Raw genomic sequence first — 18,271 nt, 5'->3', positions numbered from 1 at the left:
AATGGTAGACCAGGATTGATCATCTTTTGTACAGCTTATTATGTTCAGAGTTGATTATTGATTGACAAATACCCCTCTCATCTCTCTTTCTCTCTCAACCCTTGCTCTCATGGAGCACTGCTGCTCAAAGTATACATCCCTTCAGTTACCTATATTTTATAGTATTCTCTACCTCCAGTAAATGCAGTTCTTTTCTTTTTCTTGCTTGTTTTTCCCTTGATTTTTTCTAACTTTTTTTTTTCCTGAGGTGGCTAGTAATAGTTGTCATGTTGTAAACTATAGATGAATCTTCTGTGGATTTTTGTATATGTACCACTGGTCTTTATCTTGATTATCTAAACAGATGAGGGAAAAGAGTTGAAGAGAAATGTAGGAAATAGGCATCTCTCTCTTTGGACAGCAGGGCTTTCCAAAAGCTCTAAGGTTGTGTGTGTGTTGTTCCACAGGGCCTAGAGGGATAGAAAACCTCCTCAGAGCCAGTGACTGCTCCTGGTGAAAATCAAAGTTTAGGTCAGTGCTATCTGGGGACCTCAGGAGAAAAGGAAACAACCAGGATAGAACAGTTTGATAGGATTTTGTGGGAACCTATAATTGCTTCAGAAATTATTAGGTTGAATTATATAAAATTGCTGATGGTGTTAACCATTTTTGACTGACAAAAATGGTAATTTCATATAATTCAACCTAGTGATTCTAAAATATACTTTTGGATCATAACCCCTTCAAAAGCTAGGGACTGCTATGCTTGATTATGTGTGAGAGTCCCTTTTCTGTAAATCATTTTTTGGTTATAAGCAGCATGCACACATATTAGGTTCTTACAGACTGTTACTCAGGCAGCATGGTCATTTGGCCACAACTAAAACTAGATAAGTGTTGGTCACAAGCTGGAACAGCTTCCCCAGGGTCCTACTGCAGCTCAACTTCAATCCTTGAGATTTCCAAACTCTTACTCTAAGCAAACAGTTCTCAACAGGCTACAAAGTCTGGACATGCTGTTGGTTGTCTTGGAGGGAAGGAGGATTCTACTGGCATATTGTGGGTGGAGGTTAGGGATGCTGCTAAACATCCTCAATACACAAGACAGGCCCTCATAATGAAGAATTTTCTGGCCCAAAATATCAGTAGTGCCAAAGCTAAGAAACTTGTTCTAGACTGAGCACTAGAGAACTCAAGAAAATGCCTGCAAACTTGTATATAATCCTTTTTAGTGGTATGAAAAGTTTATAAACAGGAGGGCAGAACTAAGAAGAATTAAGTTTGGAGAAGATATAATAGAATAAAATGGATTGCCTAAATATCCTACAGTTGTGAAAATGCCTGTCTGGTGAACATGCTTAGAGAACTTAGACTTGGATAGTTTTAAAAAAGAGTTGAGTCATCAGAGAGTGAGTTTCTGATGGAATGTGACAGTGCCAAATTTTTTCTACTGCTTTAATGAAGGGAAATGAAAACAAGAACAGAGATTATAGAATAGGATAAGAGGGACATTGCTATACAGAAAGTAAACATTTAAAACTTTACTTATTCCTTTTGAATTGAGTAGTTGATGTGTCTACTACTATGGTTACTAAGGTGGGTACATTTTCGGGTATGAATAGTGGTATAGGTATGAATGGTGGGGAGGAGAAAGTAATATGATAAACTCTTTAATCCTGAATTTTTAAACTTGATAGAGAGAGGTCTAGCCTTTTATTTGGCATAAATTACCTGGATGACCCAGAAAGTTCTGTAAATATATTTGACTGAGTTGCTCTTAGCTCTGAGAGCTATAGAGATATGTTAAGAGGTGTCCTTATAAAGAGCTGTTGATAATTGAGTATATGAAGCATTATCTGTGCTATGGGAAAGACAGCTGTATTTTGATTTAGCTTAACTTTTTGAAAAAAAAAATGTAAGTGGACATGAGTAGTATATAATTTTGTGTTGCTGATTGTGAACACTGAAGTTTTTTAAATCTTAGAAATCACTTTATTCTAGAACTATATTCTGATTAATATTTAAGTTCTCCAGGTAGCTCACCAAGCCTGAAGTGCATTGAAGCCTAGGGCTGAACTACTTGAAGAAACTAATCATTGTTACAGTGTTTTAAGGATTAAAAACATAAAGTTCTATTTGGAGGTGTCAGAAAGATCTTTCCTCTTGACTCCAAACTATGGTGGAACTAGGAACTTGATTCATTTTTCTACCTGTTGGATAGAAGAGAATGGAACGGATTGGCCTGGTCAAGGATCTCAGCTGTGCAGGGCCTCATAGAAAAAGAAGAGATTGGGCCTGGGGCTTCAGGGGTTGACCTACTGAAAGGTTTGCCTTTCTGCTGCTATCAACTTTTATTTCTAAATTTCTGAACAGTCTTCATTTCTCCCGACAATTTACTTATCAGCAAATGTAGTCTCAGCAACTTCTCCTCAGTGTTTTTAAAGAAGTGAAAAAACAGTATTTTTAAAAACTAGTTTTCCCTTTTTTTTTTCCCCCTAGGAATTAAGGATATTTATGGAGGGGAAGCTTAAATTCAGGTATCCCTCAGTATCTATGGTGGATTGATTCCAGGACTCCCTGTGGATACCAAATTCCGTGGAAGCTCAAGTGCCTGATACAAAATGTAGTGTTTGCATATAACCTGTGCACATTCTTCTGTATGCTTTAAGTCATCCCTGGATTACTTATAATACCTAACACAATGGGAATGCTATGTAAATAGTTGTTATCCCATATTGGGTTTTTATTTGTATTTTTTTATTGTTGTATTTGTGTGTGTGTGTGTGTGTGTGTGTGTGTGTGTGTGGTGGTTTTCTTTTCAATTATTTTCCATCTGAATTTGGTTGAATCTGAGGATGTGGACCCTGTGGATACAGAAGGCCAGCTGTATTTTTTTTTCATTTCACTTAGATATTCTTTCTTTCTTTTTACTTAAATCCTGCAGTAAAGTGAAATTATGTATTGAGAACTAAAGTTGTATTCCTTGGTACTTCTGAGAGAAAACAGACTTGAATTGTTATTGGATGATTCCTCCTAGGAAATAAGATGAGGGCCATCTTAGATCCAGTCCTGTGATAGCCTTGGAATGAAAAATAGAAAAGAATTTGGGAGACATCTTAGAGATACAGATACAGCAAAGGAGAAAAGTCCCAAATGCCCGCAGCAGCAGTTGCCATTTCTGAACTATTTATTTTTAGGAAACATAAGTTTCACGTGTGTGGGTAGGCAGCTTGATTGGAACAGAAAACTGATGCCTTGTGTCTGCTGTTTGAGTCCCATTTATGAAACACTGCCTTTTTTTTTTTTTTTTTTTAATGGCTCGAGAGCACTCTACCAGGAAGTGTTGAATATAAGGAGTTAACTAAGGATAAAATAGCTATTCTTTTCTGAGGATAGAGTAGGAAGTGATGGGTTGTGGTTAGAGCATGAGGGTTAGATATTTTTAAAAGACATTCAGGGCTGGTCAATTAGTGTTGGGAGATGGTAAGTTTACCAATATGGTAAATTCTTCTCTAGAGACACCTAAAATACTGTTTTGGAGATAATTTGAATGTAAACTCCTGAAGTTTATTTTTAGTTCAAGGTTCTTTGAAAAAGAAAAAAAAAACCTCAAGGCTGTCATGTAAATAGGACGTGTGTTAATTTACCTGACATACTTGAAGACTAGACGTGGTAATTGATCATTGTGTGGCAGTAGCAGGAAATCAGTAACCCAAGCTGCTCGTATCTTCTAAAATCTCCCTAGCAACGAAGTCAGCAAAGGCCATCCTTCCAGCAATTACTGCCAGCTTAGAGAACTGGCTTGAGATTCTTTGTGGATTGCCCAGAACACCTAGATCTTCTGTTTCAGTAGTGTGTTACAAATGGTCATCTTCCACCGCTATAGAATGATCTGTGTTTTTACTTATCCTTTTAAAGTTCTATTCCTATAAATTTCTGATTCTTAAAGCACAGAGTTCTTTTGAGAATCCCATGATAATTTATAAGAAAACAATCAAAAAAGGATAAAATATAAAAGCAATATAGTATTTCAGCTGGCATGCATGTATTATTTCTACCTCACAGAAAACTGTAGGATAAGGAAACCGAATGACTTGCTTAAAGTCACATTGTTAATGACACAACAAGCTATGCACAAACCCTAAAAGACAAAAATATAAATTTCCCATTTTTGTCTAAATAATTTTCTACTACCCTAGGGATTGACAATATTTGGCACATGGCCAGCTTCCCTCCACCATCCCCTTCTGAAGTAATAGTGGTGCTTGGCCCCAGTTTCAGACTCATGCAGGTGGTTGGAAATTTTGCTGGCTCTTGGAGCTCTGTGAGTTCATGGTGTTACATTCATGGTCATTATCTCCTCTACTCCAACTGGTCAGTAGAATCATAATCAGTAATTTATACTGTTCATTCTGAAGTGTTGCTGATGCCTGTACCTCAGACTGGCCTACATTGAGAACATTTTGGGGTATAGCTTGCCAGTGATTCTGAAATGACTGACATAACTCTGAGGGCACCCCCTTATCTGCTCCATAGAAAGTAGAAATCCCTTTGGATGTGTCTCAAACATTGCACAAGGCATGGAGTCTCTTGTGGTTGGGAATGAAGTTAAGGAAGAGAGTGACAAGTAGGTGGAAGTGGGTGGAAAGAGAAACATGAACTAGATATAAGCACAGCTCACCTAGAGTGCTTTTCTTTCCTTTTTCCAGAGAGTGTGCAAGAGGTATTTTGTCCAGTTGTTCAGGGGCTGCAAGCTTATCATTCTTTGTTCCTTTGGTGTCTTATGTCTTCCTCCCCACATCAAATCTATCAGCTATTCCTCTTGGCTCTGCCTTTGGAATATCCAGAATCCTACCTTTTGTTTTCCCGCTTCTATCCCATTGCCACACTAATATAGGCTCATTATCAGCACTCACCTGAACTATTAAAATAACCTCTTTTATTTGTCTCCCTGACTCCCCTTTCCTCACCCAGTCTTTGCTCCATATAGCCACAATAGTAATTCTTCAAAATAAAACTTGGGTCACAATACTCCCCTGACCAAAACCCTCTAGCAGCTTCCCATTACATTTTGAATGAAATATCAAGTCCCTTCTGTGACCTATAATGCACAGAGTTGTCTGGAACCTGGTCAGTTTTCTGTCTGCCACTCTGTCCCTTGCTTGCTGTTCTCCAGTCACACTGACGTTCTGGTTCTTTCTTGAATCCGTCAGGCATGCCCTTGCCTTAGGACCTTTGCTTTTGCTGCTTTCCTCTGCCTGGAGTGTTCCTTCCCAAGATTACTGAATCGCTGGCTTTCTCACTACATTTAGACCACTTCAAATTTCATTTCACTGGGGAGGCCTTTTCTGATCACCCTATCTGAAGCAGTATCCTCTATCTATTTATCTTCTTACTTTTTTATTTTTCATAACATTGTCTGTGCTCGACGTTGTATATCTGGTTGTCTGCCTGTTTCCTTCATTAGAATGTGTGCTCCATGAAGGCAGACACTGTCTGTTTTGTTCACTGCTATTATATGTAGATAATAGATAGAACAGTGCCTGGCGCATAGTAGGCACTAAATAAAAATGTGTTGATGAATTAATATATTAATCAACAAAGTATGCCACATTCTTTTTTTTTTTTTTTTTTTTTTGAGACAAGGTCTTACTCTGTTGCCAAAGTTGGAGTGCAGTGAGGCAATCATAGTTCATTGTAACCTTGAATTACTGGGCTCAAGTGATCTTCCCACCTCAGCCTCCCAGCAGCTAGGACTTTTTGTAGAGATGATGATGTCTATCCATTTTGCCCAGTCTTGTCTCGAGCTCCTGGCCTCAAGCAATCATCCTGCCATGGCCAAATCTTTTTTGACATAGGCAGCCAAAGGGTGAATCTAATTATAATTTTTGTGTGTGTGTGTGTGTGTTGTGTGTGTGTGTGCGTGTGTGTGTTCCTTCAAGTGTATCAGGCTCTGTGCTATATACTTTGCTTGCATTACCCAATTTAGTGAAACAGCTGTCAGGTAGGTGCTATTATTATCTCCCTTACGGTAATAAAGAAATGGAGGTTAAGAGAAGCAACTTTGCTCAAGTTCACACATTATTAAATAATATAAGGTAATTGAACTAGGTCTCGTCTGGCTCCAAAACCTTAACTCAATAACTGTGATATATGCTGCATTTCCTAATTTTGAATCAGCCAAAATCCTATTGGGGAACAAATAGTGTAAGAGAATTTTTGTAGCATATATTTCCACAGAGGACTACAAAAAAATTACAAAGTATATATATTTTCTTCAAGATGAAAGAAGTTACTGAAAGAGTTTAGAAACCAGATTACATTAAAGTTCACATGTTAATACAATTACTTATTCAGCTACATCAACTGAAGTAAATAATGTTACATTAAAGTTTACATGTTAATATAAATATACAAGTATTCAGCTATATCAACTAAAGTAAATAATGTATTTTAAAGCTCACATTATCTTTCTATTTAAAGAATTTATTTGAGGAAGGATATCTGTTGTTAAATTCTACAAATAAAATTTATCGTATTAGGCATATTTATAAACTGCTCCCCTTTATCTATCTCTATAAGCTTAGAAGGGGTCTATTCTTTTCTTACTTGCCCTATTCATCCATTATCTACAGTTAGCAAGTAAAGGTTATCACTTCTTATTCTTGTTTTCTCCTCCTTTATTCTCATTTATGCAGTTCTCAGCACCTCCCCTTCAGGTATCCCTCCCACCTAAACCCTCACTAGGTTGTTTCATTTGACAATGGAGAGCCCCTCTAGCTTAGTCTTGCCTAGACTTGCACAGTTCACCCAATACCTCTCTTTACCCTCCCTTCTCCTAGGAAGTGCCTGACATGTCCAATATCCTCTTTAGATTCTTGTTCTGATGATTTCCCTGTCTTTACCATGTTACCTCAGAACTTCTCTATGCAGAATTTATATTTTATAAAATTGTTTCACATTATTAGGTCTTCATTCCGCATAGGAAAAAGATAGTCCCTTTCTCCATCCCAAAATATAACCCATTAAGTATCTGTAACCAACTCACCTGTAACTGAACTTAGGCAAAGGGCTCTTATCCCACAGGAAGACACTACTACAATTTTGAACAAGCCTTGTGATTTTGAGGAGCAGTGAAAGAGAAAGTTATAGCTGGAAGATACTTGAGAGACCATAGGTCTGGTTCCTTTTCTTTGGTGTTTTGTTGTAGCTTTTATCACTTAGCTTGCATTTGGTTGCAAGTAACAGAATACCCCAACTAAGGACAAAACAATAAAATTAAAATTATTTATCTTTTTTTTTTGAGACGGAATCTGTCTCTGTTGCCCAGGCTGGAGTGCAGTGGCACTATCTCCACCCACAGCAACCTCTGCCTCCCTGGTTCAAGCAATTCTCCTGCCTCAGCCTCCCAAGTAGCTGGGATTACAGGTGTCCACCACTATGCCTGGCTGACTTTTTTGTGTTCTTAGTAGAGAGAGGGTTTCACCATGTTGGCCAGGCTGAAGTCAGGTTTCAAACTCATGACCTCAAGTGATCGGCCCGCCTCGGCCTCCCAAAGTGCTGGGATTACAGGCGTGAGCCACCACACGTGGCCTACTATCTTTCTTAACAAGAAGTCCCCAGTAAGGGTACTTCCAGGGTTTGATTTGCAGTGAAAACAAAACAAAACAAAATAAAACAAACAAACAAACAAACAAAAAATCATTCAGACCCAGGTGCTTTCTATAACTCCCATCTGCTATCTTCAACTTACAGGTGAAGTCTGTCCTCCTGTTGAGATGGCCATGACATCACATGCATACACAACTATATTCTTGAAGGAGAGGAGACATGTTTCCATTCTGTTTCTTATATTAATGACAACTCTGTTTATTATGAAAGAAAAAGTTTTCCCAAGTGACCTCGGCAGACTGCCGCTTACATATCTAGCTACATGGGAAGCCCGGATTGCACCTGTCTGGCATTTTGACCTTTCTGATGGGCAGAGAAGGGATGGGGGCAGGATTCTGCTGGCAGAGAAGAAGAGGGAAGGAAATAGCTGTTGGTGAGGCAATGTTAATGTCTGTCATTTGTGCTGAACCCAAGAAGAAAAACGTCTGAATCATCTGTATCACTTTTTCTGTCGACCAGATAGCAACAATTTTTTCTGTTTACAAATGTTTGCAAGTTTGAACTCTTTGATTGTTGTTAACTAGAAGGGAGGGATCAAGGAAAGGAGGGAGATACAATGGATATTAGTTTGCAGGGGCTACCAAAACATCATAGACTAGATGCTTATAAACAACAGAAATTTGGTTTTCACAGTTCTGGAGATGGGAAGTCCAGCATAGTCAGGTTTTGGTGAGGGTTCTCTTCTGTACTATACACTGCTGACTTCTCATTGTGCCCTTACATGGTGGAAAGAATTAGTATGCTCTCTGGGGACTCTCTTATAAGATACTAATCCCATTCATGAGGCCTCTACTCTCATAATCATCTCCCACAGTCTTCCTCTCCTCATACCATTACATTGGGGGTAGATTTCAACATATGAATTTGGTTGAGGGGACACAAATATTCAGTCCATAACAGAAAGGGAAGAAGGAAGGAACGAGATGTAAATTTAAAAGAATTATAATGAATAATCTTGCACATATATATATATGTTTGTCCATGTGGCAAATATTCTGAGCTATTATTATGTGAAAGGAATATTTTTAAATTGTATTTTAGTGTGACCTTGGAATGTGGTCTGTAGTTTCTCATTTCTCTTTGTGGAAGCTCAAGTTTACATGATGATTATAAAATAAAAGAATAGGCCGGGCGCGGTGGCTCAAGCCTGTAATCCCAGCACTTTGGGAGGCCGAGACGGGCGGATCACGAGGTCAGGAGATCGAGACCATCCTGGCTAACACGGTGAAACCCCGTCTCTACTAAAAAATAATACAAAAAAAAACTAGCCGGGCGAGGTGGCGGGTGCCTGTAGTCCCAGCTACTCGGGAGGCTGAGGCAGGAGAATGGCGTAAACCCGGGAGGCGGAGCTTGCAGTGAGCTGAGATCCGGCCACTGCACTCCAGCCTGGGCGACAGAGCGAGACTCCGTCTCAAAAAAAAAAAATAAATAAAATAAAAGAATAGACCGCCACGGTGGCTCATGCCTGTAATCCCAGCACTTTGGGAGGCCGAGGTGGGTGGATCATGAGGTCAGGAGATTGAGACCATTGTGGGTAACACGGTGAAACCCCGTCTCTACTAAAAATACAAAAAAAAAATTAGCCGGGCATGGTGGCGGGCGCCTGTAGTGACAGCTACTCGGGAGGCTGAGGCAGGAAAATGGCGTGAACCCGGGAGGCAGAGCTTGCAGTGAGCCGAGATGAAGCCACTGCACTCCAGCCTGGGCGACATTGCGAAACAACTCCGTCTCCAAAAAAAAAAAAAAAAAAAGAATGAACAATTTTTATATCCCTTTCTGACATTTGTGCAAAGGAAAACTGCTGTACTAGTGGGGTTTTACAGAGTCATATAATTAAACTTAGGGAGAGATTTTAAAATGGAATAGAGGATACTTTCCTAAATTAGGCTGCTGATAAAAGTATACATAACAATGAAACAGAAAGTAACCCTTTCTAATTTGTTGATTCAATTATGTCTAGTAAGAGTTATTGAAAGAATTGGCCTGTAATATCTACTATTAGTTTTAGTATGAAAGTATTTTAGATTCAGACATATGACAAGCCAGTTATGGCCATCTTTAATTTATTCAGTGTCTTTTATACGTGAAGACCTGTGGTAGGTACTAGAGATCCATAGATACAGATATGGCCCCCTTATTACCTGTTAGACCTTGAGCTTCAGTCAGGGAGAGACCTACATAGACTAATAATGATAATTCTGTGTAAAAAGGACTACCGTAGAGTCATATAGGGTGATAATTACCACAAATCGTAAAATAGTTAATATTATCCTTATTTCTAGGTGCAAAAAAATGGAGCTGCAGAGTGGTCAAATTAACTTGTCCGTAAGTTGCAGAGTGAGATTGTGAACTAGGCCTCTTGCCCCCAGTCCAGTGTCCTTTGCCTTACTTGCAGGGAAGAGAAAATCAAAGTCTCTCTTCTATTTGAAGAGAATATTAGAAAACACTTCATGGAGAATATAGTATTTGAGATTGATCTTGAGAGATGAGCTCTCAATAGTGTGAAGGCAGAGACGTTCTGGGCAATGAGAATAGAATGTAAAGGTATCATAATAATTTTGCTGGCACAATTTGTAGCAGAGAAAAGATTAGTAAGGTAGCTGAGTCTTCTAATGAGAGGCTGTATATTCAAAATATAAGGCATAAAGTATATACTTCAGGTATTTATATTTTATTAAATGGAGAGCAGGAGGCCCCAGGGGGGGTTTGAGCAGGTGACAGCTATGATCAGAAGGGCACACATGGGTAGTTAATTTTTCACAAATGTACTAGTTGTGCTAGAGATGACTCAGAGAAGAGTTTGTAGAGCAGTCCAAGCAACAGATAACAAGGGCCCTGTCATAAAGAGCTATGTTTTCCTAGGATTTAAGTGATTGACAATCTCATATAGTAGTGGGAAAAGAAGTAGGTGACCACAAATTTGAGAACTATTTAGATTTGTTGCTATTTTCTTGTTTTAGTGAACAATTATTTATAACTCCTGAAAGTTAAAGTTGTCTTTATACTTATACCTATTTCCTTCATTCTCTTGTTTATGATATATCTCACCTTAGGGAGATTTTCTGAGATTAATTTCAATTGTTTCAAACTACCAAAAAGAGAGACTGATACTTTGTGGCAAGAAGGGGTAACAAGTAGCAGAGTGAGATTGTCTTTATTTTCACTCATGCCTGAGACAACCAAAACACTGGACAAAAGCATATTAAATAAATGTTGTCAGTATATTGAATACCAGACAAAGTAAAACTGAATTTTTCACAAATAACATGATCATTCATGCAGAAAATATGATGGACTCTACCAAAAAGAACTGATAAGCAAGTTTAGCAGAGTTTCAGAATACAAGATCAAGATACAGAAATCAATTATATTTCTCAATATTGGCAAGAACATTTAGATATTGAAATGAAAAATAAATATCACCGTATCTTGAAGAAATATAAAACATTAGGAATGTATCTGGCAAAATATGTGTAAGACTAATATATTGCAAAGAACAAAACATTGCTGAGAGGAATTAAAGACCAAAATAAATAGACCATGTACATGGATTGTAAAACTCAATGTTGTTAAGATGCCAGTTTACCCCAAATTAATCTATAGAGTCAACATATTCCCAATCAAAATCCCAGAAGCCTTTTTTGTTGTTGTTAAAGTTGATAAGCTCAGTCTAAAAGTCATACAGAAGCACAAAGGACCTAAAAGAGCCAAAAACCATTTTGAAAAAAATATAATAAACTTGGAGGGCTAACACTACCTAATTTTATGAATTATGATAAATTTATAGTAATCAAGATAGTGTGGTATTGGTATACAGACAGACAGATAGGTAAACAGAACAGAATAAAGAGTCCTAAAAGAGACTCAAAGATGTGTGGTCCATTTATTTTTGACAAATACACAAAGGCGATTCAGTGGAGAAAGAATAGTTTTTTTTTTTTTCAGCAAATGGCTTTGGAACAATTTGATATCCATATGCAGAAAAATGAAACATCCATACCTCATACCGTTTATAAAAACTAACAATGTATTATTGACCTAAGTGTACGTACAACCCTAAAACTATAAAATGTGTAGAAGCAGCATGGAAAATCTTTGTGACCTTGGATTAAGCAAAGATTTCTTAGATATGACTCCAAAAGTATAGTCCATAAAAGAAAGCCTCCATAAATAGGACTTCATCATAATTTAAAATTTCTGTTCTTTCAAAGACACCATTAAGGAAATGGAAAGAGAAGCCATAGACTTAGAGGAAATATTTGCAAGTCACATATATGATAGAGGACTTGATACAGAATAACTCAATAATAAAATAATTCAATAAAAATAGGAAAAGAATGTATACCAATGGCAAACAAACAAATGAAAAGCTCATGACATAAATGTTTAACACTATTATAGTCATTAGGGAAATGCAAAGAAAAACCACCGAGAGATACCACAACATACCTGTTAGAATAGAATAGGAAAAAAAAAAAAAAAAAAAAAAAAAAAGACCATATAAAGTCTTGGCAGGGACGTAGAGCAACTAGAATGCTCATACACTGCTGGTGGTAATGTAACATGGTAGAAATGCCATCAGGCAAGAAAGTCGTTCCCTAAAATTAAATATTTGAACTTGGGAAGATATATATGGAATATTTTTGGTAGTTTGAAAAACAGCTTTCTGAAAGCAGTTCCCTAAAATTAAATGTTTACTTAAAAATGACTTAACTATTCTACTTCTAGAAAATTACCGAAGAGAAATGAAGGCATATGTCCATATAAATAGATATATGTAAATGTTCATAGCAGCCTTGGAATCACCTTTAATTCATCAACAGGTTCATCAACAGGTGAATGAATAAATAATTTTTGTATGTTCATATAATGGAATATACCTTCAGAATAAAAAGGAATGAATTATTGATATATTCAATAACATGGATAAATCTCAAAATAATTAGCTAACTGAAAGAATCCAGTCATTCCCTCTCAAGAAAAAAGTTTTATTCCCTTCACATAAAATTTAGAATATGCAAATTTATTTATATTGACTGAAAGCAAATTGATGGTTGCTAAGGAATAGCAGGAGAAGAGAAACAGGAATTTTTAAAGGATATGGGGAGACTGTTAGAGGTGATGGGTATGTTAATTATCTTATTTTTGGTGATAGTTTTATGAATGTATAGGTTTGTCAAAATTTATCAAATAGTACACTTTACATATGTGCAATTCTATTGTCAACTATACTTCAATAAAGCTGTTTTATAAACTACCAAAAAGATACCAGATACATCTTCCCAAGTTCAAATAAAACTTAGAATTCTAAGAAACTGATACATGACCTGTACATAGCATTTAGATCTCACAATTTTTAAGAATTTTTTTCTGTATGTTTATATCTATATTTTCTTTTTTAAATTCTTTAAATGAAAATTATCTTTTTGGTGAGCGAGTAGAGCAGTAGAAACTTATATAATAACTACTTATGAGAGCATTTGGAGCAATCACTATGGAAAAAAACTTTCAAGTTAAATATGTGCATACCCTACTACCTAGCAATTCTCTTTCTAGGTATACAGAAGGCCTTGACCTATGATGGTTTGACCTCTGACTTTTCAACTTTACAATGGTGTGAAACAATTTTGTTTTTGGTGTTCAGTACAGTATTCAATAAATTACATGACATATTCAACACTTTATTATAAAATAGGCTTTGTGTTTGATGACTTTGCCCAACTATAGGCTAACATCAGTGTTCTGAGCACATTTAAGGTAGGCTAAGCTAAGCTATGATGTCCAGTAGGATCAGTGTGTTAAGTGCATTTTCAACTTAATAATATTTTTAACTCACGGTGAGTGTATAAGATGTTACCCACAATAAGTCAAGGAGTATCTGTAGATGAAGAAGAGTTGCTCTCAAACTGGTCTCAAGACTCTTTTGTACTCTTAAATTACTAAGGAACTGAAAAAGCTTTTGTGTAGGTGAGATATTTACTATATTAAAAATTACAACTGGGACAGTTTTTTAAAATTCACTTTTAAATGACAATAATAAATCTGTTAACATGTTACATATAAACATGTTAATACAAATAATACTTTTAGGGGAAATGATTTTTTTAAAAAAAGTGAAAAGAGTATTATTTTACATTTTTATAAATCTTTTTGATTTCTTACTCAATAAAAGATGAGCATTTATATCTGTTTCTGTAATCAATCTGTTTGGTAATATTATTTTAGTTAAGAGTGTGTGAAGAAAACCTGGCCTCATAAAGATATTCAGTTAGAAAAAATGAGAACCATTTTAATAACCTTTTCAGAAAATTGTGAATATTCTTTTGATACTACACTACAATTCTCCAAGTTGTAGTTTCTTAAGTTTAAATTGCAACGTTGACTCTGAAACTGTATCAGTGAATTTTTTTTTACTTTCTGCTACCTTAAAATGCATTGGTCTATATCATACTTTGAATAGATTTTTTTACTCATGCATTATTTTGTAATGTTATGCACTAGTCACTTGGAAAATATTGGTTCACTGAGTTATTTACACCTTCCAAATGTTAACTCATTTGATTATTTTAGCTAAAGTGTGTCTTTTATACTTTTGTCTCAACAAATATTGTACACAATGCTCTGCAAAGTGCTGTACATGAAACAGACATTATCACTTTTAAGGAGCTGTGGCATGGTAGAAGTTATGACAAATATACATCTATTCTGAACACCCAGCAGGAACAAAGTGCCTCAAGTTTTAAAGCACAGGAAGGCCACATGGGACTGCATTTGAAAGGGACCAGGAAAGATTTCCTGAAGGATCAGGAAAAGTTCAATAAAGGAAAATATTGAGAGAAGGGTGTTGATGGAAAGGGGATGATGACAATTTAAAATCAGTATAAATTAAGAAATAAGCCTGCCTAGGCCGGGCGCGGTGGCTCAAGCCTGTAATCCCAGAACTTTGGGAGGCTGAGACGGGCGGATCACGAGGTCAGGAGATCGAGACTATCCTGGCTAATACGGTGAAACTCCGTCTCTACTAAAAAAATACAAAAAACTAGCCAGGCGAGGTGGCGGGCGCCTGTAGTCCCAGCTACCTGGGAGTCTGAGGCAGGAGAATGGCATAAACCCGGGAGGCGGAGCTTGCAGTGAGCTGAGATCCGGCCACTGCACTCCAGCCTGGGCGACAGAGGGAGACTCAGTCTCAAAAAAAAAAAAAAAAAAAAAAAAAAAAAAGAAATAAGCCTGCCTTGATCCACTTGTAATTCAGAACAATTATTGATATCCTTTAGTCTAAGGAGTTTATAGATATTTTTCAGTGATGGAATATCAATTTTTAAAAACATTTATTTTGAAGAGAAATGCAATACATAAAATGTATAGTTTAATGATTAGCAAGTGTGGATTTGGAGTAAGAAGAATACATGTGCATTTTAGTTGCAAGTGCATGTTTGTTGCATGGGATTGCCTAGGAAATGGGTATCACATGCAGGTCTCTGCAAGATAAGTGTGGACTGTAACAGAAGTCATGCAGTGTCTGCTGTCTTGAAGAGGTCATCCTGTACTGTTGAAAGTACTTAAGTCTGTACTGTCTGGCTGTAGCTTAGCTTCTGTTGCTTAGCACATGATCTTTGGTTGTCCCAGCTAACTCTTTGACAGCATTAACTGCTTTTCTGAATGCTGGGCACTCCCTGTTGGCCAGTAGATAATTAAAAAAAAAAAATACACCTGTACACCGGTGGCTCATGCCTGTAATTCCAGCGCTTTGGGAGGCCGAGGCGGGCAGATCATGAGGTCAGAAGATCAAGACCATCCTGGCTAACACAGTGAAACCCTGTCTCTACTAAAGATACAAAAAATTAGCTGGGCGTGGTGGTGGGCACCTGTAGTCCCAGGTACTCAGAAGGTTGAGGCAGGAGAATGGCATGAACCCGGGAGGCAGAGCTTGCAGTGAGCAGAGATTGCGCCACTGCACTCCAGTCTGGGTGACAGAGTGAGACTTTGTCTCAAAAAAAAAAAAAAAAGAAAAGAAAATACACCTGGACTCATACTAATAAAATGTAGATGTGAACAGTGAATATATTATAAAGTTTTACTCTCTTATAAACTCAGGTCAAATTATAGTAATTTAATGTATGCATGTTCTACGAAAGCTTACATGTGTATAGAATTCTTTTCTCTTTAATATTTGACCTCATTCTGCCACTCATGTGAAAAGTGTATTTACTAGCACCTTTCAAAGTTCAAATCCAAATGAGATATACTTTTAGCTATTAAGTTTGAAAAGTACATTTATGTTATTGCCTTCAAATGGCATATCGAATAAATGCCCACATTTGAGACATTGTGCTTATAGCAGTAACAAAGAAGATTAAATATATGAGGCTTAGCCTTCCTGGAGTTTATAATTTTAAAAATGGCATAAGTACCAGCAAACAGGTAAATTCAGAAGAGAGTGCAGAATAAAATTAAGGAGCAAAATATACTTGAGAATAAATAAATATGTTGGGTAAATAATATATGTACATGTCTATGGGTAAAATATTACAGTTTAATTTTTTTAAATTTTGTTATCAGCTGTTATCAGAGTACTTTTGAGGTCATATTTTAGTAAACAGGTTTATATGTTCCAAGTTTGAAATGAATTTTTGTATGTAATTGTTAATATCATTGATTAATATCTTCTGTTTTCATAGATTTGATCCAGGCTACCAACGAGACCAATGTTAATATTCCTCAGATGGCCGACACTCTCTTTGAGCGGGCAACAAACAGTAGCTGGGTGGTTGTGTTTAAGGCTTTAGTGACAACACATCATCTCATGGTGCATGGAAATGAGGTAAACTAAGTAAACTTTTCTCTTTTTTGATGGAGGAAGGAGGCTTTTAGGAAGAGTATGGTGATGATTTAAGGCTCTTTGAATTTTCACTAATTTGGAGAAAAAGAAAAGGAAATACACAGTTCCAGATCATCTAGAATACAAGTTTAATCTTCTCCTTAGTTATTTAACAAAAAATAAACTTTAAGCTAGACATTGTCTTAGCGATATGAGGTATAGGTATACCTCAGAGATATTGCGGGTTTGATTCCAGACCACTGCAAAAAAAACCTTATATTGCAATAAAGTGAGTCACACAAATGTTTTGGTTTCCCAGTGCATGTAAAAGTTACATTTACACTTATACTGTACTCTATTTAAGTGTACAATAGTATTATGTCTAAAAAAGTACATATCTTAATTTTAAAATCCTTTATTGCTGAAAAAATGATTATCAAATGATCATCTGAGCCTTCAGTGAGTTGTAATCTTTGCTGCTAGAAGGTCTTGCCCTGATGTTGATGGCTGCTGACTGATTAGGATGGTGGTTGCTGAAGGTTGAAGTAGCTGCAGAAATTTCTTAAAATAAGACAACAGTAAAGTTTGCCACATCAATTGACTCTTCCTTTTACAAAAGATTTCTCTGTAGCATTCAATGCTCTTTGATAGCATTTTATCTACAGCAGAACTTCTTTCAAAATTGGAGTTAATCGCTCAAACCTTGCTACTGCTTTATCAGCTGTTTATGTAATTTCTATACCCTTTGTTGTTATTTCAGCAATGTTCACAGTATCTTTACCGGGAGAAGATTTTATCTCAAGAAACCACTTTCTTTCTCATCCATAAGAAACAACTCCTCATCCATTCAAGTTTTATCAGAGATTATAGCAATTCAATCTCATCTTCAGGCTCTATGTCTAATTCTAGTTATCTTGCTATTTTCCCACACATCTGCAGTTACTTCCTCTACTGGTCTTGAATCCCTCAAAGTCATCCATAGGGGCTGAAATGCTCTTCTTCCGGATTCCTGCTAATGTTGGTATCTGTATGTCCTCCCATGAATCACAAATGTTTTAATGGCATCTAGAATGGTGAATCATTTCTAGAAGGTTTTCAATTTACTTTGCTCACATCCATCAGAGGAATCACTATCTATAGTAGCTATAGCCTTACAAAAGGTATTTCTTAAATAACAAGACTTGAAAGTAAAAATTACTCCTTGATCCATGGGCTGCACAATGAGCGTTGTGTTAGCAGTCATGAAAACAACATGCATTTCTCTGTACATCTCCATCAGAGCTCTTATGGTGACAAGGTGCATGTCAATGAGCAGTAATATTTTGAAAGGAATCTTTTTTTTCTGAGCAGTAAGTCTCAACAGTGGGCTTCGAATATTCAGTAAACCGTTCTGTAAACAGATGTGCTGTCATCCAGGCTTTGTTGTTCCATTTATAGAGCACGGGCAGAGTAGGTTTAGTGTAATTCTTAAGGGCCCTAGATTTTCAGAATGGTAAATCAGCCTTGACCTCCACTTCATGTCATCAGCTGCATTAGCCCCTAACAAGAGAGTCAGGCTGTCTTTTGAAGTTTTGAAGTCAGGTACTATATTCTCCTTTCTAGATAAGAAAGTTCTAGATGGCATCTTCTTCCAATAGAAGGCTACTTTGCCTACATTGAAAATCTGTTTCGTGTAGCCACCTTCATAAATTATGTCAGCTAGATCTGGATAACTTGCTGCAGCTTCTTCATTAGCACTTCCTGCTTCACCTTGTACTTTTATATTGTGGAGATGACTTATTTGCTTAAACCTCATGAACTAAC

The 18,271-nt window shown here is 36.8% G+C and overlaps 1 protein-coding gene across 20 annotated transcripts in view; it reads left to right on the top strand.

Annotated features, from left to right (window-relative positions):
• The window catches only part of SNAP91 (synaptosome associated protein 91), a 166,693-nt gene that overhangs the window by 28,139 nt on the left and 120,283 nt on the right, over positions 1-18,271 (top strand). For all 20 annotated transcript variants that reach the window (XM_050788125.1, XM_050788136.1, XM_050788131.1 and 17 more), the window contains exon 3: positions 16,329-16,471. In XM_050788125.1, coding sequence (XP_050644082.1) covers positions 16,329-16,471 — 143 coding nt within the window. The remainder of the gene's footprint in view (positions 1-16,328; positions 16,472-18,271) is intronic.

The sequence above is a fragment of the Macaca thibetana genome, chromosome 4, assembly GCF_024542745.1.
Source record: "Macaca thibetana thibetana isolate TM-01 chromosome 4, ASM2454274v1, whole genome shotgun sequence".
NCBI classification, from domain to species: Eukaryota; Metazoa; Chordata; class Mammalia; order Primates; family Cercopithecidae; genus Macaca; species Macaca thibetana.
Note: the sequence above shows the minus strand (reverse complement) of the source record. Positions and strands in the feature narration are given on the sequence as shown.